The sequence below is a fragment of the Diabrotica undecimpunctata genome, chromosome 9, assembly GCF_040954645.1.
Source record: "Diabrotica undecimpunctata isolate CICGRU chromosome 9, icDiaUnde3, whole genome shotgun sequence".
Taxonomy (NCBI): domain Eukaryota; kingdom Metazoa; phylum Arthropoda; class Insecta; order Coleoptera; family Chrysomelidae; genus Diabrotica; species Diabrotica undecimpunctata.
In genome coordinates, this window is record NC_092811.1 from 98,370,500 (window position 1) to 98,397,089 (window position 26,590).

The following is a 26,590-nucleotide window of genomic DNA, read 5'->3' on the forward strand; positions in this document are numbered from 1 at the left end:
AACACATTAACTGCCACAATTTTAAGTAGTTATATTACATGTCATTATGCAAAAAACAAAGTGATTAACATTTATAAATTACTGCAAAATTAAGGGTTTTTCTTGGTAAATTCTTGGCGAACTAAAAAACTATCTTGGTGAATTATTAGTTGTGTATTTTAATTATAAACTCGCAAATTGAAGAACTCTTAAGAGCTACAATTTTTCTTTAAACTGCATAAAACACGTTTTATAGGCAAAAAATAACTTTTTCACTTTTTAAGATTGTTTAAAACAAAAACAAAGCAAAATCAGCTGTACATCTTCACGGATTTTTCATCAGCTACCACTCATATACCTTTTAAAACCTTCCAAATATCTGTATAAGAATTTTGCGTGAAATCAATGATTTTTTCCCAGATAGGCAGGTGTATTACCATCCTAGCGTATTACGGATCATATATTTACTTCTTTTGTGTTAGTCTCGGGTTGATTTTATTTTGATTTTTTCCTGTTTTAGATTTTAATAATGTAAAAATGTTATTATATCTAGAATTATACCTATATTTATAGACATTAGTACATTATTAATAACAATGCTTCTAAAATAGACCCATATGATTTTTGTGCAACTATACACTAATTTTGTGCTGTAACGTGCAAAAGATGATCTGAGATCGAAATGAACATGAGCTCTGATATGTGTGTACATGTAACTTACCAGTTTCTCTGTCAACAACAGCAATAAAATATATAAACCTATCTAAATATGTATACTATTGTACAGTGTCCAAAGAAGAGATTACAATAAATCATTTAAAGCAAGGTGGTTTAAAATTATACAGTGCAATAATTTTCAAACAATCTTCCATATAGTTAATCGTGAGTTGTCGACTTCTTGACCATTGAGGATCTTTGCCTCTTTTGGTGATTTGTGTGAAAATGGACCTCTTTAAAGATCGGTCATAAAAGACAACGCCCCAATCCGGAAGACGACTAATTAAGACTTCCTTTCTTCAAAATGGATCATTATGACATTCTGCAAATCTATTAGCTTGATCTAGAAGCTACACGATTTCACCGTTTATCTTCATTTCTTTGTAAAAAAGTTCGTTCGTTATCCTTTTATAGACTGAATCTATCAAAACAAGTATAATCTTTAAAAGCCTCTCTTTGAAATAATACTATCTGTTATTATCTAAAACTACTGTACAAAATTGACCAATGAACTTATCATTCCCCACAAATTACATGTAACCTCTTGATTGGACTAATTAAATAAATAAATAAACAAATAAAGACTTTTACATTACAAAAAAAAAACTAAAATTTTTTTCGAAAATAAATAAAAATAAAATTAAAAATACCTCCTACTGGTGCTTCTTTCTGACTAATTTCTTGTTGTTGGGGTGCAGATGTATCTTCTTGTGCGGAAATGTGTTTTTCTGTACAAAAAATGTAAAAAAATGAAACAAAATGAAAAGTTAGTCACCAATTATAAACAAAATGAATCGAAGTGAACAAAGAATTAAATCGATATTAATGAAAACCCAAACCCAAACCAATCAGTGTTAAATTATAGTAAACGTTAAACGAAAAAGTACTAAATTAAACGATGAAGAAAAATGAGTGGTAAGTTTTGTAAAAGGTATTCTTTAATCATAAAATAACTAGGGTATATCTAGTTTTATATTAAGTATGTAAAATTATTCAAATGCTTATTAACTGTACTGATGCACATAGTCGTCAAATCAATACCAGAATCATTCTGTATAAAACATATTAAAACGTTTTGAGTGAGAACACATGCAACACATTTGGTTAATTCATTATAAAGTATACATAATCATTTGGAAAAATTAGCAGTCATAGAGAGATGGTGAACAGATAGTACAATAAAGAATGCAGAAGATATTTAAGTGTTTATGAAAGAGAATATAAAACCAATCATATCAATATCTCTCTCTTTCTCTTCAGCCTTAAGTAATCCAACTTTGGGCATAGGCCTCCCCCTAATCAATCCAGTGTTTTCTATTTTGCGCCACTTTCTTCCAGTTGTGTCCTCCGATCTTCTTAATGTCATCAGCCCATCTCATTTGTGGTCTTCCTCTGCATCTCTTTCCTAACCATGGTCTCCCTTGTTGTACTTCGTGGTTCAATCTTTTATGGTTCAGTAGGGCATTGTGTCCTGCGAAGCTCCATTGTAATTTGGCAGCATGTGTCTTCTTTGCTCCTGCGTCTTTTACTTTGGTTTTGCTTCTAATCCATTTGTTTGTTTTTTTTTGTCTATAAGTTTCACCCCGAGCATTGATCTTTCCATCGCTGTTTGTGCCTTTACTATTTTATCCATATTAGACTTGGTTAGTCTAATATGGATAATAGGATGGAGTTTCCACGTCTGTGAACCATACGTGAGTATAGGGAGGATACACTAATAGTAAATTCTGGTTTTCAAATATTGTTCTATTTTAGTACTTTTCAAGATCCAACTCAGTTTTCCAAATCCTGTCCACGCTAATCTTATTCTTCTGGTAATTTCGGCAGTTTGATTTTCTTTGTTAACTTTCATTATCTGTCCCAGATAGATGTATTCGCTTACTGTTTCTAAATTTATGTCTTTCAACGTTATTTCTCTAATGTTCGGTATATTTGTCATTATTTTTGTTTTTTCCATTGTCTTAAGTTCATCTTAAGACCTACTTTTTCCGAAGCTTGAAATAATTGCGTCATCATGGTCTGTAGTTCTTCGATACTTGTAGGGAATATTACAATCTCATCAGCATATCTCAAATGACTCAGTTTTCGTCCATTAACATGTATTCCTTTATCTGCCCAGTTAATGTATTTGATCACGTCTTCCAGTCTAAGTGTGAATAGCTTTGGTGAGATAACATCTCCCTGGCGATCTGCTCTGTTGATTGGTATAGCTTTGGTTTTCACATCTATTTGTATTTTCATTGTAGCTTTCTTGTAAATATTATGTATGAGCATTCTGTATCGGGAGTCTATCCTGCAGTTGTTCATAGCTCTCTCTATTGCCCAAAGTTCTATGGAATTGAATGCCTTTTCATAATCAACGAAGTAAATGTATATTTTCGGAATCCTGCCTGCTCTACCGGTTGATAGCTATTGAGCTTCGACGTTAACCTGTTAGTTATTACTCTCATAAACAGTTTGTACATTTGGGGCAACAGGGAGATTGGCCATAGTTCTTCAGATTTCCCCTGTCTCCTTTTTTGAAGAGAAGTATTGTCAAACTTTCATTTCAATCATCTGGAACTTCTCCTCTGTGGAGACATTCGTTGAAAAAATTTTCAACGAGTTCTTCGAGAATAATTTCACTCCCCTCCTTCAACATTTCTACAAGAAAAAGGAAAGACAGTTAAGATTTGATTTCACGTACAGTGCGTTTGTGTATCCGCTTATACGTATTTCATCCCAAAAGGAATCTGCGGAGCGGCTATTCATAAACGCTCTGAACGTGAAAACAATCTTTCCTGTCGTAATAGAAGCAACACTAAAATGGCTTCGATATGGACGCAATAGCGACATCTCATGATAAATCACGAAACGAAATCCGAAGATTTCTAATTATCCAAATCAAATTCAGGTTTCTACTTTAATCTGTGCCTTCTAATAATTGCAAGGCAAAACAGACGTTAATAAAGATGTAATTAGAGACATGGGGAATCTAAAATTGCATTCCACAACATATCTGAGTTGAGGAGATATGTTTAAATTTTGATAGCCTCTCCAAACTATGTTTCTTTCTTCTCTGTCTCTTTGAATAAAACTGGCTGGTTGTCTAATGTAACTGTATTTTCTACAGTAGCTGATTTTTCGCAGTAATTCGGACAAGTCATCTTGTTTTCAGTTAAACGAGTATTTACACTACATTTTGTTGTTCTAATGTACACTCAATCACAACTTCCGAGAACATGGTAAATTCCTAGTATGGAAAAAGGTCTTCTTGAATTTTTGGACAGATCTGATACTTTCTAGTATCATCTTCGTTAAAAGATCGAGTTTGCCTTTTGGTTGTTCTAAGGAGGCTTTATCTTTTGATTCTCGTTGTAGGTCGATATTGCAATGAGTCTTTTTGCGGATTTTACTGACAAAACAAAAATGTTTTCAAAAGCAGAATATAAGAAAAATAGTAAAATCTTTAAAAAATTGAAATATTACGCAATATTTAACAAAGAAAAATAAACTTATAGCCCTCTTAGATACTCAGTTACACTGTAGTATAGGGTAGAAGCAATGATTTAGGTGAATAAGAAATTCTTTAACACTACCTAAAAACGGTTAAGGGCAAATCGTTGTAATTAATTGCTTATACTATGAACCTACGCGCTTCGAGAACCTTTGAAAACATAGTTCAGTAAAAAAAAATGATATAAATGCAGGGAAGTGAAGGCACACAGTTTAGTTATTATGTAAGGAGGAATAATTGTTGTATCTTAGCTATAAGGAGGCTCAAAGAATGTAAATATCTATGCAGAATAATTGTATAATTGTGAATTGAAAGAAACAAACCCAACACCATAATACTCACTAGATTTCTTTACTTTTCTTTTTTTCTATTTCGGAAAAAAACTGATATTAACGATGCTCGAATATTACATTAATTTTATGATGAAAAATACCTTCTATTATAGGAAAAACATAATTAACTTTCACCACTAAAATAAATTAAAAAATTTATTTTGCTCCAAAGAAACCGGTAAATAATTTCAACTCCAATTCATTTTTAAAAAAATAATATAAATAATATGTTTAAAGCTGAGAAATATATTTTTAGCGCACTATGATGGTACAGGGCAGCAATTTGTTTTTGTACTAAGCCAATTTTTTTGCTAATAAATAGTTCTTGAAAAGCTATATGTACAACGAATACTCAGTATATACAGTATCGAGTATGATGCAATTAATAAATTTGGTAAAATTTTAAGCTGCTGCCTCACTTTTCTAGATGGTTCTTCGATAATATGATGGTAATGTTCAAAATATGTATATTAAATAAAAATGGACTAAAACAAAACAAATTCAAACGGTCACATCTCCAGTACGATACATAAGGAAATATAAAATAAAAGACAAGGAAATACAAGACAACTAAAACTGAATACCCTCATAATGTTCCAAAATGATGTAGAACTTAAAACATACAAAAAAACGAAAGTTAATAAAGGTAATAAAGTTTGGATTTTCAAATCTGACAACATCGCATTTAGGCACGAACGCGTTTGCTTAAAATGCGAAAGGGATATTCTTATTTGTAGCAAATGTTTGGTTTATAAGTAAATTTTCCAGTATATTTAATGTACATTTTTTGTAATCCGGCTTCTAGATACCGAGATACTCACAAAATTTCGCCATCGTGATCACGTGACCTGTCACATTCTACAGTATAAACCTTGTCGTCGAATAGTCTTTCAGGTAATTGTCATTGTAGTAATCAAACTTAAAAATTAATGATAAAAAAATAATAACAATAAGACATTGTAGGAGCAAAAAAAGTTGTCTATTCCTACAAACAACTCAACAAACAACAAAAAAAAGTCCATCAAGACTGGAAAATTTTTGTTTGATCAGATTAGTAATATTTGTTCAGTTATGAAGTGCTTCGACTCAAACTATATTAAAATTCAAAACAAAAATTATTACCGATTGGAATAATTTACTGAGTGAGTTTTTCGTATTTGATCAAAACAAAAAATAAGAAAATTATACATTGAAGTTTTTCATCAATTTTATCAAGTTTATCGTTTTTGGGTCTTTTGCAGTGCCCCTGGGAAAGTAGTTGAGTTAATGAAAGTAAAATAGACAAACTAAAACATCAAAGTGGTCACCAAGTAGATGGTCAGTGTGTGTTTGGCGACATCGAGCGTGAATCGAATGATTTTTTTCATAGTTTCGGTGAGATATGCTTAAAAATTTGACAAGCTCTTATTAAAAAATGTATTTTACGTAGAAAAATCATTATCTCGGATCACTGGAAATCCTGTTAAGGTCTGAGTTTGACTGAATAAGGGAATTTGAATGTGAATCAGTCACAATGTATAACAGTCGCAATTTTGTAGATTCAATTACTAGTGCTAATACCAACGTAACAGAAATAGTGTGGATGCATACTAGACCATCAATTCCAAAAAATCATCGAGATAATCCATTTTTCGTCGGTTACCGGCCCATTTGACTATCTATTATTTTACGAGTGGTATGACGAACGAATACTGCATTTACATAATATTTTTGATGGGTCAATTACAAAAAGAAGATGAGGTTCGAGGTGTAGCTGCTCGTGCTTTAGGTTTGGTAGCTCTGCTGCTATTCAATGTCAGAAATCTACTCAATACTCAGCAGTGGAAAGACATGATGCAGGCATTGGAGGAGAGGGAGTGTCCCGGTTATCTGATGAATGTGATGGCGAAATATCTGTTCGAGAGAAGGATCATGGTTGAGAAGGGTATGTTCGTTGACGTAACGCTTGGGGTCACACAGGGATCGACGCTATGGAACCTGGCATATGACGGGGTCATTAATTGCGAATATGGAGAGGGTATAACTCCCTTCGCCTTTGCGGATCATCTCGCTGTGCTGGTGGCGCGGGACGCACCGGATATCCGATTTCGAGTAAGGCATTAGGACAACGTCTGAAGGACTGGATGAAAGATCATGAACTGAAACTCGCGGCAGAGAAGATTGAAGCCATTATTCTGAAGGGTAAAAGACAAGGGATGGAACTCTAATACATCAAATAAATGCTTCAAATACCTGGGAGGGTATTATAGGACCCCTCTTCATGGATTCGAAAAGGCAGATACAGACAAATGCCTATACTGCGAATACCCTGACACTGTTACTCTGTAATGAGACTAGGTATAAACTCTGTAACTGTGTGAGAGATGATCGCGAAGATGGCGGAAATTAAAGAGAGATGGAGTAGGGTGCACAATTACATCCATTGAAGAAAAAAGAAGATGAGAAACAGTAGCCGGAAAAACGATAGAGATAAGATCTAGATAAGAGAAGGGAGTTCTCCGAAAATGTCAGCCTTACAGCGGCCATCCCACTAGGTACTAGTAGGTACTTTGGAGTACGGTACGTGCGACAGTCGACTGCGCACAAGTAGGAGAGGATGGTTTTAGTTGGTTGGCAGCATAACAGGAAGGCATCCGTTTGCAGGACGTCCTTCTACGGGAAAACGGGCTTGGATGTACTCCTCTACTCTGAATCCGCCAGTCATCCCTAGGGATAGGTCAACCTAAAAAATCCGTACGATCCCGTTTATTTTTAAGCCAGATTGACCTCAATTTTTATAATGATGTGAAAGAGGGCAAACATGCGATGAAGGCATACAGTTATTTAAAAATATATTGGATCGGTTGGGTTAAATTGAGTTAGGGTAAGTTTAGTTAGGTCCATTTACTCCGTTCCTTTTAAACCCAGTTTGACCTTGACTTTTATGTTTTTCTCGACTCCGAAATTCATGTTGATTGCTGATATTCGCAATTATTCTCATAGCATTCTCATTCATTTTTAAAAATTAGTCATTTTTACTATTTTTTCAAATTGAAGCATCAATATATCCGGACCTAAACATTTGCGGCCAAAAGAAATGCTACATTTGGAATAAGAAAAGATACTTATAAACAATATATCAAGAAAATCCACGACTACATGCCAATCTGCACTTTTTCAAAAAGTATTTCAAGATCTAAGTTTGAACCGCATACTTGCTCAGAATAATCCATGAAAGTCAGCCTGATAGACATATTAGAAGATCTACTTCTTTGACAATAATTCTTGATACACTTCTACAGACAACCATATTGTGCAAACACTCAAATGAACACCATAGGCAACAACAAAATATCTTTTAAGATAGATCAAATACATATAGTGGTTACGGTGATTTAAATTTTTTGTTATATTCGTAAGCGAATTTTGTTATATTCAGCAGGAGATCAATATTTGGACAGAAGAAACCTACTTTACTTGCTCTAAAGAACACAAATCTCTCAAAGTTTTTGTTGCTTTGAAACAGCCATAATATTAAGTAAGTATAGTGAAGATTTATGAAAATCAGAACTATCTTTGCTTTATAAGAAATAAATGCTATTATAAGAAATAAATATTAATCTTGTCCCAATAATATGCAAAACTTGATCCGAAAAACCATCTATGTCAACCATTTATAGCGCATAAATCAGAGAAAAAATAAAAATGAAAATAAAAGAAATACGAATAATATATTTGAAATAAAAATGTATAGCAGTTCATAGTATTGGTTTACTTTTGAAAATACAGTTTATATTTAGTATTAAAACAAAAATTTAAAACAACTAAAAGTATATAGCTGTACCTACTTATTGCTAATAAAATTCTATATCGCATATTACATTGACAATTCGTGTTTCTATATTTATTATCAAAATTTGACTTAAGACGCTTGTAATGGAGGAAATATATAAAAAATTGCTCATATACAAAATATATAATATTTATATATCGTCCATAAAGTAACGCATAACTTCATTATTAGTATGATGACGTCATCGTTATTTGTTTTTAAATGGAATCCCCATTTTTATTCTCAATTTATAGATTTCCCAATAAAAAGAAATCTAATGGGTTCAAATCAGGTGATCTAGGGGGCCATTCCACTGGTCCTTTTCTTCCTATCTACCGTTGTGGAAAAGTTCTGTTTAAAAATTCGCGAACAGTTTCTGCGAAATGTGACGATGCACCATCTTGTTAAAACCAGATTCTGCGGTCTAAATTAGTGGGTATTTGAATATCAGGAAAAAGCTGGATCAGATCCGGAATTAATGTATTTTGTAGGAAATCCCGATATAATGCTCCCGTTAAATTTTCATCAAAAAAATATGGACCACTCACAATACCAGCCCATACGTTCTCAGCCAATTCATGGATACGACGTACTTTATAAGGATGATATTTTACCTTTTTAAAAACATTAGATACTGAAGACTTTCCAACACCATAATCCCTAGATAATTCTCGCACTTTATAGTGTGGAATTGATGACCTAATGACAATTGATGACACATGACCTAATTTTTTGTATTCTCGCTCTATTCTGCTTACCGTAGATTGTGAAATAGGTTCACGATCTGGGTGCATCGTGTGAAAAAATCTGCATACTTCTTGTTGAGTCCGCATCTTATCGCCAATACCAATCATTATTAATATTTCAATCATAACACTTTCGGTTCAATGAATTTTGTAAAGTTGCATATGATAAATCTCTTTCCTCGAATTTTGCCTTGCATAATAAGTTGTAATAATGAGTATCTTTGCCCTCTCATCACATCGCCTAAGTACTGAAGTGTTCTTCTTTTGTTCAATCGTTTCCTAATAATCTTTTTTGAGGATTGGAATAGAAATCAAAACATTAAACTTTTTAGGTAAAATGCAATTGTCATTACAATCAATTGTGGCTTATTCCCATACATAGTATTTAATCTCTCAAATCTGTTGGCATCAGAGAGTTTTAATTGCTCCAAAAGAAACTTTCCCGAACATGATTTTTAACTATTAGCATTCAGTGTTATGTTTTTGACACAGGAAAACGGGATCGAATAAAATATTTTATACAAATGAGACAATATGGGTCCATGAAGAGCAATTTGCTAATTTTTTAAAGGCCAAACAGTGATTATGATAAGATCATAATCATTTTTGTTAGTGCCACGGATAGGCGAGTCGATTTTATCTATAGATAATGATAAGATTACGTTTCATATTTAACTTATTCTTTACTACTTTTGCACACCGTTTGTCAGGTCACTGCCGTGCTCATCTAAGTAAAACACCAACGAGCCGCTACTGTATTTGACCTTCGCGGCTCTTCTCAGATTTGTTGCACAGTACATACATGCAGAATATATTTATGAATGTAGATAAGTGGAATAATTTGGAATTTTTACTATATCGAAGCAACGATCTGTATCGTCAAAATCACTAATATTTTAACCTAAAGTATTGCATGTAGCTGTATACATTTTTTTAACTGAAAAAAATCATTTGCACTGAATTATTTAAAGTATAATTAAAAAGTGTGCATAAATATTATTGTAAAATAAATAAAATTGTCAACGGTGCAGTGGTTAAGTTCGAAATAATTCCTATAACATGGGTGCTTTCGCTATTCGAATTGTTCAATGTTTAAATATGCTATTGACTATATACTTTTTATTGTTAATTTGTTTTATTAGATTTTAGAAGTATTCTCTGAAGATCTATTCAATTGATTTAAAAATTTCACATATTTTCTATTATTGTTCATTTTTATAGAACATCGAATACTAAAGTATCAAACGCCGAGGAAACTTTTAATTCGTATTTCTTATAAATAAAATAAATAATAATAGTGTAAACTCAGAATATACCTTTTAATTCTTTTTCTTTGTGGTGTTTTTTGTGGTGATTTTTGTGAGTTGTAGAGCCATGTTTAGCTAAAACTGTTCAAAAAGCAAAAAATAAAACATTAGAGCGCCATTTCATTCAAAAGCCAAAAGCATTAAAACTGCCAACGAAAATAAATCGGTACTTACCACCTTCGAAAGGCATTATGTCCGAATACTCTGACCAACCGTGCTCGTTCTGTGAGCGCGCCCTCGTTTCGTATGCACCCGCTTCAAGGTCTCGTAATGTGTACTTGATGACGTACATGTCGTTTTGGCCATTGGTTACTTCAGGAACGGCAATTTTCCAGTCGCTGTCCTAGAAATGGTTACTATTTTAGTAATTTATTACAGGGGTACAAATTATTTAGTTTGTAAACGATTGTAGTGCGTTTGAGGAAATAACGGAGAGAAAGAGATAATTGATAGGGTAAAGCAGGGTAAGAGTCCGCTGTGACGTTGTGTAGTTTTAGTGTGTATTCAATTAACGAAGAAGACACCACACTGTGGTTGGTCTACTGCTAGTTTTCCGATTATTATCAGTTAAGACTTGAAATATTTTCGTATGTAAAAAAAATGATACTTTAACGTAAGGGTTTAAGAGTAGGTAACTTTAGATGAAGTATTTTTCCTTTGTGTACTCATAAATTACAGTTTATTAGTTAACAGATAAAGTAAGCCAGAAGGTTATATTGTACATGGTGCTGAGATCTATTGGTCATTAAAACACAAGTGCTGTGGGGGCAAGACAACCACGCAGCTTTGTATTCCTTATCCCCCACTGCGTATTCTTAGCTCCAAGGAATTTACTTATCTTTTTTGTTGTTGTTTAAGTGTAACTGTGAATAATATAGGGGGCGTAAAATGATGCGTGTGTCAGAAACATTTTTTTTATCTTGCTGTGATTGATTTTATTTTCCAGAATTGCTGTTTATTAGCACCACACAAATGGAAGGGCGCTGGTAGTATAATATTTTATTATAAATACACATTCATGGACAAAAATATGAAATATTTAACATTTAATTTATAACAAAATGTATGATGATTTTTAAAAAGGAATAGCAAATTGAAAGAATCAGTGTAAATGGTCAACCAATCGAAAGAGTAAAAACATACACGTTCCTTGGTACGAACGTCAATGAAAATTGTAACAATTACCTAGAAAATAAATGTAGGATAGAGAAAGCCAGATCTGCATTTCAAAAAATGGCTAAGCTATTCAAATGCCATGATTTATTAGTACCCATAAAAATCAGGTTACTACGATGTCATATCTTTCCTATACTTTTGTACGGAGTTGAGTCGTGGACTCTCACAGACGCTACCTGCAAGAAAATTGAGGCTTTTGAAATGTGGCTTTATCGTCAAATCCTGAAGATATCCTATACCAACCACGTTACTAACCAGGGCGTTTTATTAAGAATGCAAAAAGAAAAAAAGGTGTTAACGACAATAAAAACGGCCAAAATCAAACACCTCGGTCACATCACGAGGAACGGCGAAAGATATGGGTTGCTGCAATTAATTCTACAAGGAAAAATGTACGCGGTTCAACACAACAACCACAAATTTTTTCAGAGCAACAGTTTGCTAGATACAGATTGAAATGATGGTGATAGGCACTACAAGAAGAATATTGTTCTGAAGCTATTTTCTTGTGGCATCTTAAAGTAACTACTATTTTAATGGGAATACGCGACAACTGAAGTTTAAAATAAGTTTATTGACGTTTCAATTTCCATTACGGAAACGTTCTTAAAATACAAACGTTTTGTAAGAATTTATTCGTGGCAAGCCCAGAAGATTTGGTTATAAAAGTTGGACTTTGAATACCAAACCAAGGTATCTAGTAAACTGCGACATATACCAAGGAAAAAATTCTTTAATGTCATAAAATTACGAACATTTTGGAAAAGCTTCTGCGCCGTTCTTAGTAATGTATGACCTAGTAAGTGCTAAAAATGATTATCAATATGACCTTCAGTTTGAAAATCTTTTTACGGGACTTGATTTGCTAGAAAATCTAAGAAATCTAAGAAAAATGAATACTACGCAACGGGTAAAATTCGCGAGAATCGTGTTTTAAAAAAGCCTAGGAAAGGTGCCAAGAGAACATTATGAAAGCATCATTGAAAAAAATTACGGTGTTGATTTAGTTCGCTGGGTAGATAACAATGTTATAACTGTAGCTTCAACTGTCTATGGAACTATGCCAATGTTCAGTGTAAAACGCTACAGCTAAACTTATCTTAAACAAGTCAAACGCTACAGTAGCGTAAAATTATCTTGGTTCCACTTCCGAATATTATTAGCCTGTATAATAATGAAAGCAATTAGCATCAGAAGTACGAAGTGGTGGTAGCCAATTTTTATTTGATATGTTGATGTAGCTGTCAACAATACATGGAACTTACACAAAAAAAAGCCGGTGGCAAGCAACATCAAATCATGGTTTTTTTTAAGCAATGGGACTTCAGCTAAATCTGGTGTAAGACCTTCAAAGTATGAGAGAACAAATAATCTCGTTGTCGAAATAAATCGACGGAAGCTAAGATGTGCTGGAGAAGGCTGTTGTTCCAGCATTCGCACAATGTGCAAGAAGTGTGACCTCGTACTATGCGTTCCGTGTTTTTCTATTTTCCATATAAAATGAACTAATAGTACCAATATAGTTATTTTACTGCTTTTTGATGTTGAGATGAAAATATAATTATACTTTACTTTTGAATACTAGTCCTTGCATTACCATACGGTAAAGGCATTTTTTGAAAAAAATGCATAAAATATCCAACATAACAGTTTTTATTTGTTTAAATTAAACTTGAAAAAAAGGGAAAAAAATGGAAAATAAAAAAAAATTCTGCTTTTAAGCGTTAATAAAATTTGTGCTTGTTCAAATCAAAATCCAAATACTTACTCCCTTTTTCCTGTACTGAATTTCGTGTGCTGATATAGGTGACTTTGATTCAACTTTCCACGTCAAAAGTACGTCCTTGTTTCCCTTTTCAGGTTTGATGAAATCCCGAACAGCAGGAGTTTTTACTAAGCTTACTTTCTCTTCCTTCTTACCATTTCTATTCTTGCCTACACAAGTATAAGTACCGAAGTCCTGGTCAGTCAGATTGGAAATGACAAAAATGCTTTCAACAGTGTGTTGTCTTCTCTTAGTGATAATTTTCCTAGTTGCGTCATTTTTCATGATTTCTTCACCCTTTTTCCACAAAACGTTTGCCTCTGGGTAGGCATCTACAGTGCACACTAATTCGGCATCTCTTTCTTTGTTAGACGTTACTAGGTACTTGGAAATTGAGATCTTTGGTGCATCTATAAGTTAAAAACAGTTGACATAAAATTCTCATAGGTATGCGTATAAATAAAATGTAAAGAACAGAAGAAAGCCTTTTTACAATATAGAACACAACAATCACAACAGGCATACAATCACTATAAATGAATCAGACACGAAACGAATACTGTAGTTAGACAAATAAAAAGAGAACACTGGCATACCTTCTCAAAACAGATGGAACACAACTGCTGCGGAAAACAAAAAGAAATATGAAGACTGATCAGAGAACAAGGAAAAGAGATGAACGAACTAATAAAAACGAAACACATTCAGAGGGAAACATGGGCAGACTACTTTCGATCCCTATTTGCTAATGGTGACAATAGTGAACCACCAACACAGAAGTGACAACAAACAAAGAAATGAATATTGAGTAGGAAGAGGTAAAGAAAGCACTAAGGAAATTAAAAAATAGAAAATCACCAGGAGAGAACAGAATACCGAATGAACTACTAAAGTACTAACGACCAGATCTGAACAAAAAACTATTAACTAATCCAAAAAATAATAGAACAAAATTATACAGGAATTAATTTATTAAACACAACACTAAAATTAACAACCAAACCGGTTTGGTTGCCAAAGCAACCAAATACTAGCAGAAGAACAACAAGGTTTTAGGTGGGGAAGATCATGCACCGACACTATATTTATAATGAGGCAAGTGCAAGAGAACTGATTAGAATACAACAAAATGCCAAGTTTCGTGGACCTTCAGAAGGCATTTGGCAGGCTCAAATTAAAGGATGTTATCCATTTATTGTACGTAAGAGAGATACCTCTAGGAATAACCAAAACAATTGAAAATATCTACCAAAACAACACAATAAAAGTAGAAAAAGAGCTAATCGACCCTATTGAAACTGACAATGGGATAAAAAAGGGAAATTCCCTGAGTCCTCTATTCTTCAACCGGATTATGGATGAAATAATAAAAAAAGTAAGAACTAAAAAAGGATACCAAATGGGAGAAAACAACTTAAAATAATCTGCTACGCAGACGACGCAATAGGACCCTCTCAAAGTGAAGATGATTTACAGCGTATGCTGCACCAATTTAATATAACCTCCAGAAAATTTAATACGTTAATTTCCCCAAAAAAGACAACATGCATGGTTATAACAGCAAATTTACTAAGATGTAAATTGGAGCTGGAAGGTCATATAATAGAACAAGTGGTGGAGTTCTAGTAGAAACTAGACATCTGTGTATTAACTGAAGTAAAGAAAAAAGGAAGAGGAAATGAAACGATAAACGAATACCTGCATTTCTATAGTGGCGTAGAAAAGGCTAAAAGGGGAGTGTCTATAGCAATACATCAGAAACTGAAAAAATGTATTAAATCATGGCAAGAAATAGATGAAAGAATTATCCTGATGGAAATTAAGAAAAATGGCCATGAAATAGTGGTAATTGGAACATATGCAACGACGGATGACTCAAGGGTTGACAGCAAGGAAGAGTACTTTAACAAGTTAACAACTGTTCTAGCCACAATTAATAAGAAGAAAGAAATTTGGATCTTAGGTGATCTTAATGCAAGAACTGGAAAGAGCTCCAACAGTGAAATAATAGGGAGATATGGAGAAGACATTCTGAACGACAATGGTCAAAGATTAATAGATTTTTGCGAGGCACATTCTTTGAAAATATTAAATGGATTCTTCCCCCATAAGAATATACACAAATTTACATGGACGCAGCCTACCAGGAATTTAAAATCAATAATTGACTATTTCATTCAGCGTAAAGATTCTAAACTAAAAACGAAGGACGTGAAGGTGTTTAGAGGGCCAGAATGTGGAAGTGACCACCATATGATTATTGCAAAAGTAATGGTGACATTTAAGAGAGAACAATCAAGTCACAAAAATGATGAAGTAACAGGCATAGGAACAACCATAGAAAACAAAATATAACCTGGAAAGCTTTAAACAAGATTCGACAAAGTTCTTATATAAAATTAGAATAGCTCAGAAAATAAAAAATATAGAAACAAAGGACTTAGACCCTGAAAGTCTGTATGAGGTAATTAAAAAATATATTCATGAAGCACTGGGAAAAGCTGAAAATCGGAAAAAAGGAAAACCTGAATGGTTGTCAACGGAACTAGAAGAGAAAGTTCTCAAGAAAAAACAAGCATATCACATATGGCTTCAATCCAAAGATCCTCAAGACAGAGAAATATACGCTAAATGGAATAGAGAAGTTAAAAAAGACGTGGATAAGGCGAAAAATATAAACTGGGAGGCTAAGTGTGATGAACTGGACAGATTTATGGGTGGAACAAAAGTGGCACAAGCTTGGAAAACATTAAAGCAGTTTAGGAAAAATGAGAAAAATGAAGACAACATTTCTCTCATAAAGTTAAATGAATGGGAAGAATATTATACGAAACTGCTGAAAGAGGATAGAGTAGAGTACAGATGGGAAAAGATAAGGGAATTAATAGACAACAGAGACGAAAGACAGGAAATCCCTATAATAACATTATCTGAATTGACGGAAACCTTAAAAGAGGTTAAAAACGGAAAAGCCGCAGGGCCTGGAGACATTCCCATAGAGCTGGTTAAATATGGGCCGACTGCACTTTTAGAATTAATAGTAGACCTTTTCAATAAATGTATGTGTGGACACCAGGAAATTCTTAAAGATTGGAATAAATCTTATATAAGCTCCATATATAAGAGAGGGAATAAAAGAGACTGTTCCAATTATAGAGGTATTAGTGTGACGAGCTCTGTGGGCCGGTTGTACGGCAGAATATTAAAGAAGAGGGTTGAAAGACAGATACAAGATATTGAAGAACAAAGCGGCTTTCGTACCGGGAGATCCTGCCTTGATAATATATTTATCCTACGACAAATAATTGAAAAGCGTGTCGAAAGAAGTAGAGAGACCCATTTGGTATTTATAGACCTTAAGAAAGCATATGATAGTGTCCCGTTAAAGAAAATGTTTGAGGTCCTCGAAAGGTCCGGATTGGATTCGACGTATATCCGAGCGATATATAAATTGTACGAAAATGCAGTTAGTTGTGTAAAAATTGGAACCAGAACCTCAAATGAATTTAAAGTCACTAAAGGAAAGGAAAGGTATGGTCACGTGATGAGAATGGAGGAGGAGCGGTGGAAAAAGAAAGCCTTAATGTATGTTCCGCCAGAAAGAAGGAAAAGGGGAAGACCACCAAATTTCTGGAGAAGAGAAATTACAAAAACAATGCAATCTAGAGGCTTAGAAGAGGGAGATTGGAGAGATAGGAAAAGATGGAGGTTGAAATGCGGGAAGCGGTAATCGCCGTAGGACCCCCGTTATATGATGATGATGGTGGAGTTGTTGAAAGTGGAAGATCAAGTGAATAGAGCGAAGATACCCGCAGGTTGTCTGAATGAAACAATATGGAGAAATAAAAATATCGGGAAAGAAATGAACGGCAGAATTTACAAAACAGTCATCAGACCAATAATGACGTATGCGACAGAAACACGATCTGACACAGAGAGGAACCTGGCACATTGAAAAACAAAGACAGTCATGCCTACATAAAAAGAAGAAGCGAGGAAGATATGAGTGTTAAAATATCTACTTACGTTCAATGTTTATGGCGACATGTTTGTGACTGGGTTCCTTTAAACCATTGTCGGCCAAACACCTGTATATGCCTCCATTTTCGGGAGTTACGTTTGGAATTTCAATAGTTTCTCCATGAAGTTCCAGTCTTTCATTTCCTTTGTGCCATGATATGACGGGTTTGGGATATCCTATAGCTTTACATGTCAGCTTGAGTGTTTCTCCGATCTTGTACTAAAAAAGGTCAAAAATATTTCAATAAATAAGTTAAAAATATAGAAGATAATGTTTTATATTTAAAAGAATGGCCCGTGAATGTTCTGAATATATACAAACTAACTTTTAACGGTAACGGCAATGAATACAACTAACTAAAATGGTGATAGTCATAATAGTAGCAAAGAGAAGAGTTGAACGGTTCAATTTACTGGTCATTTCAATGAAGTGGCAGATGACCGATATATTTTTCTTATTAAAGAAAATATTTGATTTCTAAGGGTGACAAACAATGAATATATAATAATACACTGTTTCTGATAGAAGATGAAGTGTCAATAGGTAGGCATATTTCATTTAACCTGTATAATGTTTTCATACACACTATATTCGACTGTGACTTTTTCAGAAACATTCGAATACCATCCCAAAATCTTCGAAGAAAAACACTTTAGTGCCTCTTGAAATAGAATACACATACAATTGTGTATTTACACAACCAATTTGCCTTGTGTAGACTTGGCTCGTGTAAACCGCGTCCGTTTTCTCTGTAAATCTCATAAGTTGCTATATGCACTTAGTGATTTGCGTTGTTTTAGAATTTCGAACGAGAATAATCATAGTAACTATTGTTTAAATTGCCAAATGCCTATGCCCGATGCCCCTATCTAAGTGGAAACCAATCGCCTACTAGGTAGAAATAGGCGGTACCGGTTTGTCCATCCCGGTACGGGCAGTAATGTTTGGGTGTTTGAAAGCAGCTTTGGAGATCAAGAGTATCTTTGGCATTAGTATTAGTGCTAGTGTACAGTCTATGAAATAGTACAAGGTGAATCAAAATTACGATCCAGGACGAAAAAACGAAACAAGAAGTAAATTTATGTGTTCCCGTAATTTTTCGCATATTTAGATAACCATTGTTTTTTATAAACAACACTAAATTTGTAGGTAAATAGTAATAAGGGAAAAATTCTCCTACCTACATATTATTTTGGTCCTGTATCACTGTTTGCGTACTCTTTATCTACATTGTCGCGTTGATGGTTAAATAGTTCTATGTAGTCTCTCCAAACTCTTAATTCTTCTTTTGTGTCAATAATATTGTTTCCAGCTTAGTCCTTTAGTGTGTTGTGTCTGTTACTTTGTCTCTTCGTCAATTCTTTAATTTTTCCAAGTTCATTAAAGCTATCATGGTTATTCTGTAGGTGTTCTATTTCTTCGCATTTTTCCCCATAGCAGTTTTCCTTAGATATACTTGTTTTTGAGCGGATATCTTTCTGTATATATCTGTACTTTTGTTTGCCCTTTTTTTATATTTTCTTCTTTCGTCCATTACATTCAATATATCATTTGTCATACATTCTTTTTTATATTCTTTACTTTTAAGGACATGGATATTATACGGTTCCATTAACGCTGTTTTAAAATCTGTCCAATTTTCATTTATGGTATCTGTTGTGTAGTCTTTTACAGGTTTTATTTTTTTCAGTTTTTCATTGATTGCAATAATCATATATGTTTTTATACTTTTGCGATTCGTAGTTAAATAAGATCGACTCCTTTTTTGGGGGTTGTGTTGTTAATTCTCTTTAGTTTTATTCTCATTTTTGAAATACCATTTGCACTAACCTTTTCAAAACAAAGCAATAATTTAACGATATTAAAAAATGAAACATTGTATGGAACAATTCCGCAAGGTAGACCAAAGAAAATGTGAAGTAAAGGGACTTTGGAAAAAATTGATAAAAAGAAGTTTAGTAGATGACAGGCGGTCCAACAGAAAGGATTGGCGATTGAAATGCGGGAAATGGACTCGTTTTTAATAAAGCAATATTAATAAAGCATTCTATCCGGTCACGTGGAGGGACACGAGAATTATTACGGAATGGAAGTTTTGTGAATCATAAAACAAACTTAAATATCTAAAAATATTATAAGTATTTAACAAAACTGATATGTGGGTTCTTAGAATATTCCGAACACGATAACAAAAATTTTAAAAACTACATTTATATGGACTAATTTTATAATAATTTATACAACTACATATATTTTATGTTTATGATACTGTAGGTAAACTGGTAGGTACATATTTTGTATGCCATAAACATGGAGCAAATAACAATATGCGTCATACCGAATTGTATCTAAAGAAGGAAAAACCCATTTGTTTAAAAAATATGTATATTTATATGGATTGTATAATATATTTATATTGGTTATAAGTTATAATAGCATAATCAATGATAATAGATAGAATATTATATTCTTTCCTTGGAGGTTTTTAAATGCACATACAGTTTTCTTTGATGCACTGCACCGCCATGTTATTAGTTAAACTATTAACGAACAGATGGAGCTTTAAGTCAGTCTTAGTATTTTTGAATAGAACTTGATAAATTAGAACAACCTCAAAATTATTTGAAGTTTCGAAGTCGATATCAAATAGTTGAAAAACAGTTAGTGTCGTTCTGATTGGAAGAAAAACAAGACTTTCTTTTTTAGTCTCGCCGTGTCTAGAAATATAGCGTAGATTTTTGAAATATGAACTGGTAATATTAAGGGCTGGTGTATAAAATAAGTTACATAATATTATATAATGGATAAAAAAGTGGTTAAACATATGTACCGGGTGGTCCAATAAGCCGATCTCTCGGCTAAATATCAGAAACTATTCATGTTATAACTTTAGGAGAAAAAATCCTTAGTAAAAGAGAAATCGCTGGAAATAACTTTCAAGTTTCTGAGTTAACCGCTAGGGGGCGTAATATGTGAAGAAAACTTTGAAACCCAGTTTTTGGGAAATATGCCCACAATTATACAGAGTGACCTGCATTGTTCATAATTTGATCTATTTCAAAGTTTTATTTCTGGGTTTGTAAATTTTTATTAGATTATATATAATTCTGCTTTTATCATTTCGTCTGAAAAGAAAATGTTCTTTTGTCTTACCATTCCTTCATTTCGTCTTTTCTACACCCCATAGTGGGACATTTTTGCACTTGGACATTGTGGTATGATGCATTGTCTATAACCAATACACTACGGGCTGGTATATTAGGAATAAGTTTTTCATGAATCCATTTTTTATAATTATTGTAGTTCATTTCGCTATGATAATCTCCAGACTTCGTACCAGATTTACCTAAATGTCAAACATGCGTTTTTTATGAACCCTATTTGGCCGCCGGCGTGAACAATAATCAGCCTTTGCCCTTTGGACAGTAGCTTGTGCAAACCTTCGGTGCTATTGTCTCCCCAGTATCTGCCATCTGTCATGGGTATGAGAGGAATGAATATAAGTTTCATCCATGTAAATTATGGGCCGATTTTCTTCCCTATATTGTTTAATATTTCTGAGAAACTTCCTCCGGAGCACTTGTATATCGGGTTTTTCCATTAGGATTTTCCTGTTATTCTTCGCTTTCTTCCATCGAAATCCCATATCTCTCATCACTTTTCTCAAAGTTTCATGCGACCCTGCATAAATATTGTCTTCATTAATTTTTTTTTTTATATGTCGCAATGTAGGAACTCGTTTTTCCGTGACATAATAATTTATTATTATACGCCGAAGTAAACCTTTGTCAAAATCGCCTAAGTTGGATTTTGGGGCAGATCTCATTCTTTTGTTAAGCGTAGAAAATGATGTAGAAGCACCTTCTTCTATATTTTTCATTTCACGAGAGATCCGTTTTATAGTGGCTATACTTACTTCCGTTGCTAAGGAAGCACGCTCTTGAACTTTTTTAAAATCTTTAACATGCGGATTTTGCATCGCTTCTCTCTGCATAAAAATAATTACATTTTCTATTACCTCCCTCGTTTGTCCAGACAAGACTTTGCCTTCTAATTTTGAATGAAAATCCATGTTTATAATTTAAAATACTTAACAATAATTATTTAAAAAGTCAAATCTATTGTAATACGATATTTCTTCAACACACAGTAAATTTAAACATAAGTAAAATAAAAAAAACTTTGTCGCAGACTATACAAGTACCTTGCACTTCCAAGGGCCAAGAAATAATAAGGACGAATTGTGTTGTGGTCGAATGCGCATCGTGGGTGGAGCTTAATTTCAAATCGGCCAAGTATCACGTTAAATTTTATATTATATATTTTATTTTATATTATATATTTTATTTTATATTATAAATTTTATATTACCGGCAAAATTTTCTTCTGGTTTTATTCAAGTTTGTTGCCTTTTGGCAATTTTCGCTTACGAAATTTTGACAAAATCACTCGACTGACGCGACGTCTTAACTTTTAGCTTTTTAACTGTCAAAATTTAATTCACGAAAATTGCCCGGCAACAAAATTTCATACCAATCGAAAATATTGCCAACAAAATTTTCTCTCTTATGATATTAAGTATATACGACACTATTTTCTGGTGACTTGTGACATTTCTATATTATCTACTATATTCAATGGAGATAAACCACCAAGTTTAATTGGAAATACGTTATGTTTAAAGTGTCGATTTCCACCTCGGAAATCGTTCTTGTTTTTATGCACCTAGTTTATAACGCACAATTAGTATTTCGTCCAAAATCTTCCGTAATATCGGCTCATAAAACTATCTTCGTCTTGTCTATTTTGAAGTTAATGATTACTCCACGGCGATATTTTATTTTAGAAATACGTGCTCATCGTAATATTTTCTGAATAATATTTTCGAAATCTTTCAACGCTAAAATCTATTTCGGCTTCAACAAATAAAACAAACCTTAGGTATTTGTTTTTCGCTTAACACAAACATTACATACATACTTCTAACTATGTAGACCTTGACACATAACAATTATTTATGTATGCTTTATCCAACACAAATATCTTTCACTTAATTATCATGTTACGAAATTTCACTACCTCTCAGTCAATGTACAAGAACCAGCTGGCTAGCTAATACTCTGATTTTTAGAACGGAACAGCCTGCTCTGGTTTTTTGCATAATCATTTTCTTATAATAACGATACAGACCGAGAATATTGTTTATTATTTTATATATAAACTATATGGTCTTTTGTCGATTATGAGATTATTGTACAAATTATTGCTCTTTTAATTAGTTGTATTCTATTGGGAACTTGTTGCGAGGTTCTTGTTCTTGTGTGCTCATTTCTCAAAATATATTGTGTTTAATCCCAATTATTATTGGTTGACTTTTTGAAAAGTGATCATGCATAACTTTCCCAATAAAAGAATAGCAGATAAAAGGTAAGTCAAAGTAATAAACACAGGGCAAAGCATTTTCGTGGAAAATTTTAAAAGGCATTATGTAGATGGAAATATCTGTTAACAAATTAATATACTGGCAAGTATTAAGATAAAATATGAATTAAATGGATTTTATCGAACAAAATCAGATATTAAACTAGATGACAAAGTCCGCGGTGGACCTTTAATGGTCGAGGGGTGCTAAGAATCCCCGCGAGGAGGAGCCACCTGAATGTGATGTATACAAACTTACATGTGGCGACTGGCCAAAAACTTACATCGGTCAAACCGTTATAACCTTTAACAAACGTAGAACACAAAAGGGCTTTCAATAATAAAAAACGGATTTTATGTACGCACTTCACATTCTAAATCATTATCATTCCTTTAATAACCAATGTCTAATTATTTACATTAAAAATAAAGGCTTTAAGCTATCTTTATTAGCATGTATGCTCTCAAATGCATGCCTCAAAAATAGTCACTTTCCTACTCCTTGGAAAGTGGCTAATACAATCATATTACCCAAACTGGGTAAACCGTGTACCGATGTGGAATCCTACAGACCAATATCATTAATAAATACGTTAGGGAAAGTCCTCGAGTTCATCCTCACAGAGAGACTCAACAACTTTCTCGAAGCCCATAATATCATCCCAAAATTCAATATGGATTCCAATCTGGTAAATCAACTCAAAATGCTTTAATATACTTCACATCTAAAGTCACCCAAGTCATCAATGATAATACTATCGCCATTGGCACATTTCTAGCTAGAAGCGAAAGAGAGATGATAGAAGAATTTAATGCGATAGAAAGAGCGGCACAAAACAGTGGCCTAAACATTAATGAAATAAAAACCAAATACATGAAGGACAGTAAATCGACAGGCCAAAGAAACCTACAGAATCTGACAATAGGAGACTATAACATGGAAAGCGTGAAAAATTTTACATACCTAGGTTCACTAGTTACCGCAGATAACAATGTCAGTGAAGAAGTTAAGAGAAGAATACATATCGCTAATAAAACATATAATGGACTAATTAAACATCTAAGATCTAACAACATCACAAGAAAAACCAAATGCAAAATATACAAGACCCTGATAAAACCGGTCCTTGTATATGGATCAGAGACATGGACACTGTCGAAAAGCGATGAAAACTTATTAGGCACATTTGAAAAAAAAAATCAATAGACACATATATAAGGGGGTAAAGGAAAATGACATATGGAGCAGAAGATATAACTTTGAACTATACACAGCATACAATGAACCCGAGATCATAACATCCATAAAGATCGGACGTCTGCGCTGGATGGGCCATGTTGAACGAATGTTGGAGATTGAAACACCAAAACATATTATGAGGCAAACACCAGTAGGAAGAAGGTCAAAGGGAAGATCCTAGATACATGGAACAAGTGGAACAAGATCTGAAAACAATTAAGATTACCAACTGGAAAAACAAAGCAAGGAACAGAACAGAATGGCGGAAAATCTTAGAGCAAGCCAGGACCCAGAAAGGGTTGTCGAGCTACTGATGATGATGATGATTGGCACATTTTTATATGTACAAAAGGCCTGCAAACAAGTCTGGCATGACGGGCTTGTTCGGAGGCTGATTGACATCATGCTACCACTCCAATTCATTAAAATCACACACTCTTACTTAACGAATCGAACTGTTAGGGTGAGAATAAGTGAACAACTATCAACCCCATTTACTCCACGTGCTGAAGTTCCTCAAGGCTCAGTACTAGCGCCGCTATTGTATATAATATACAACAGCAACATTTCTAATATAAATATCTTAGGTACTCAACTGTTTCTCTACGCAGATGATACTGCTCTTCTCACAACAGTGGAGGGATATTTTCCTGAGAGAACTTTCAGAAGGGCACAAATTTTTTTAAAGAATGGTGCAATAAGTGGAGAGTTACACTTAATGCTTTCTCTTTGGGTGTTCTTATTTCTAAGACACTCAACTGGAAACCTGATTTAAAGGCAACTTTAGATAGGGTCAGAAATCGAGCCCGCTTCCTCATACCACTTACAGGGAAAATTGGACGAGCACACACAAAAACTCTCGTCCACACTTATAAAACCTTCATTCGGTCCGTTATGAGTATAAGTCTAACTTATATTCCCTTCTAAAACACTAGATATCAGAAGACTAAACTACTTGCTGTTGAACGCAGGATTCTGGAGGCTAGGAAACCCTGGCGATTATATACCCGTGAAATCCATAACACCTCAAATATTGTCACAATTATCGAGAGAATTAAAACTCTCAACAGCAACTTTACACGCAGAACCATCAACGGCCCCCCAGTCTAACACCCAAGAAACCCTTTAGGTTTAAGTTTCTGCTCTTATCTAGGTCACGTATGAACCCGGGGGCCAATATACAAAAAACTTCCGTCCATTCTAATGCAGGCTTGCATTGACGAGATTTCCGGGCAAATACGCTGACATCCTCGAAGCTACTCCGCTAGCTTACCGACTCTTTCTATAATCTAATCCTTTTCCCTTGCCCTGAAATTGAGATTGTCTATCGAACTAGTTCTGAAGTTGATCGTAGACGTATAAACGGGTTGCAGCAACAATGGTGACTGAGAACATAGTTTTCGTCTCTGCCAGTTCAGCTCGCACACACTTACACTCAAAGAACACTCCCACACACAACTCTCACACTTGCATGATGGTGAAAGGGGTCCTCTTTCTGCTACCGAAGTAACCTCGCCGTTAACGTAACCAGCCGATAATTGAATCTTGTGCACAAATTCTAGGGTCGGCTGAGAGATGTGTAAACGACTGACGGTACTAAAGTAACATCGAAATGATAGCGTTAATTACTGTCATGCCTTCACACACATTCACACTGGGCCACCTGTGGCAAAACCGCCTCTCGAAAGCTGACGAGGCCTGGCCGTTAACGCAAACATTCAATAACAGAATTTTAGTGTTATACACTAGTTCTGAAGTTAAATGTAGACGTAAAAACGGCTTGCAGAAACAATAGTAACTAGTGACTCGGTCTTTGTCACATTTAGCTCAAAAACACAAACACTACACTCTGGAAAGAACATCACATCCAGAAAAACCTTCCATCTTTGATTCAACTGGCGACTCCATCTCAACAGCCTTCTAGATGCTCCACAACACACGCCACAACAACTACCACAGTGCCTTTTCTGGTGCTGTCCTGCCTTATACTGTGCTAAACCAACAACATTCAAAGCAAACTTGAAGAGGATCACAAGATCATAAACGGGGACTTCATGTTCAATCCTATTCGAAATCAGAATCCTTATCCAAATCCTCAAATGAACATTGCAGTAGTATAAATAGCTCACTTGAGAAAAGCACTCTGCCGAAACAGCTGTAGTGACAATAAATTATAATAAATTTTGTGGAAGTGTTGAAAAAAAGGCTTTCAGTGTTTTATTGTTAGATACAATGAATTACCGCTTCATACTGCTTATTATTTTGTTTTTTAATTTAGAAATGTATGTATGTACATATTACATTACTAAATGTAATGAAATTTAGTATGTACATATTAATTAAATCGCACTTCTGGGAATAAGTGTTACCTTTTAAATTATATATACTATGTATGTACCGGTCGTAACAAAAAGTTTAAATCAAGCGCATGACAACCTATGATGAATATTTTATTTAATAGCCAGCATGCATACACTTGCTCTGCGAGAAATTTTTAAATGGTTGCATTATCGATGCAGTTTCAGCAAGCGATTACCATACTAATTATAAAATTATTTAAATCGCCGTTCTTTATCATT

At 33.9% G+C, this 26,590-nt stretch overlaps 1 protein-coding gene across 4 annotated transcripts in view; it reads right to left on the bottom strand.

The window, feature by feature from the left end:
* LOC140450313 (protein amalgam-like) overlaps window positions 1-26,590 on the bottom strand; it is a 140,452-nt gene that overhangs the window by 12,393 nt on the left and 101,469 nt on the right. Inside the window, exons 4-8 of one of the 4 annotated variants that reach the window (XM_072543867.1) lie at window positions 17,356-17,569; window positions 13,333-13,739; window positions 10,563-10,731; window positions 10,398-10,469; window positions 1,347-1,424 (exon numbers count right to left, since the gene is read on the bottom strand). In XM_072543867.1, the coding sequence (XP_072399968.1) occupies window positions 1,347-1,424; window positions 10,398-10,469; window positions 10,563-10,731; window positions 13,333-13,739; window positions 17,356-17,569 (940 nt within the window). The remainder of the gene's footprint in view (window positions 1-1,346; window positions 1,425-10,397; window positions 10,470-10,562; window positions 10,732-13,332; window positions 13,740-17,355; window positions 17,570-26,590) is intronic. The other 3 variants (XM_072543870.1, XM_072543869.1, XM_072543871.1) reach the window with 3 other exon arrangements.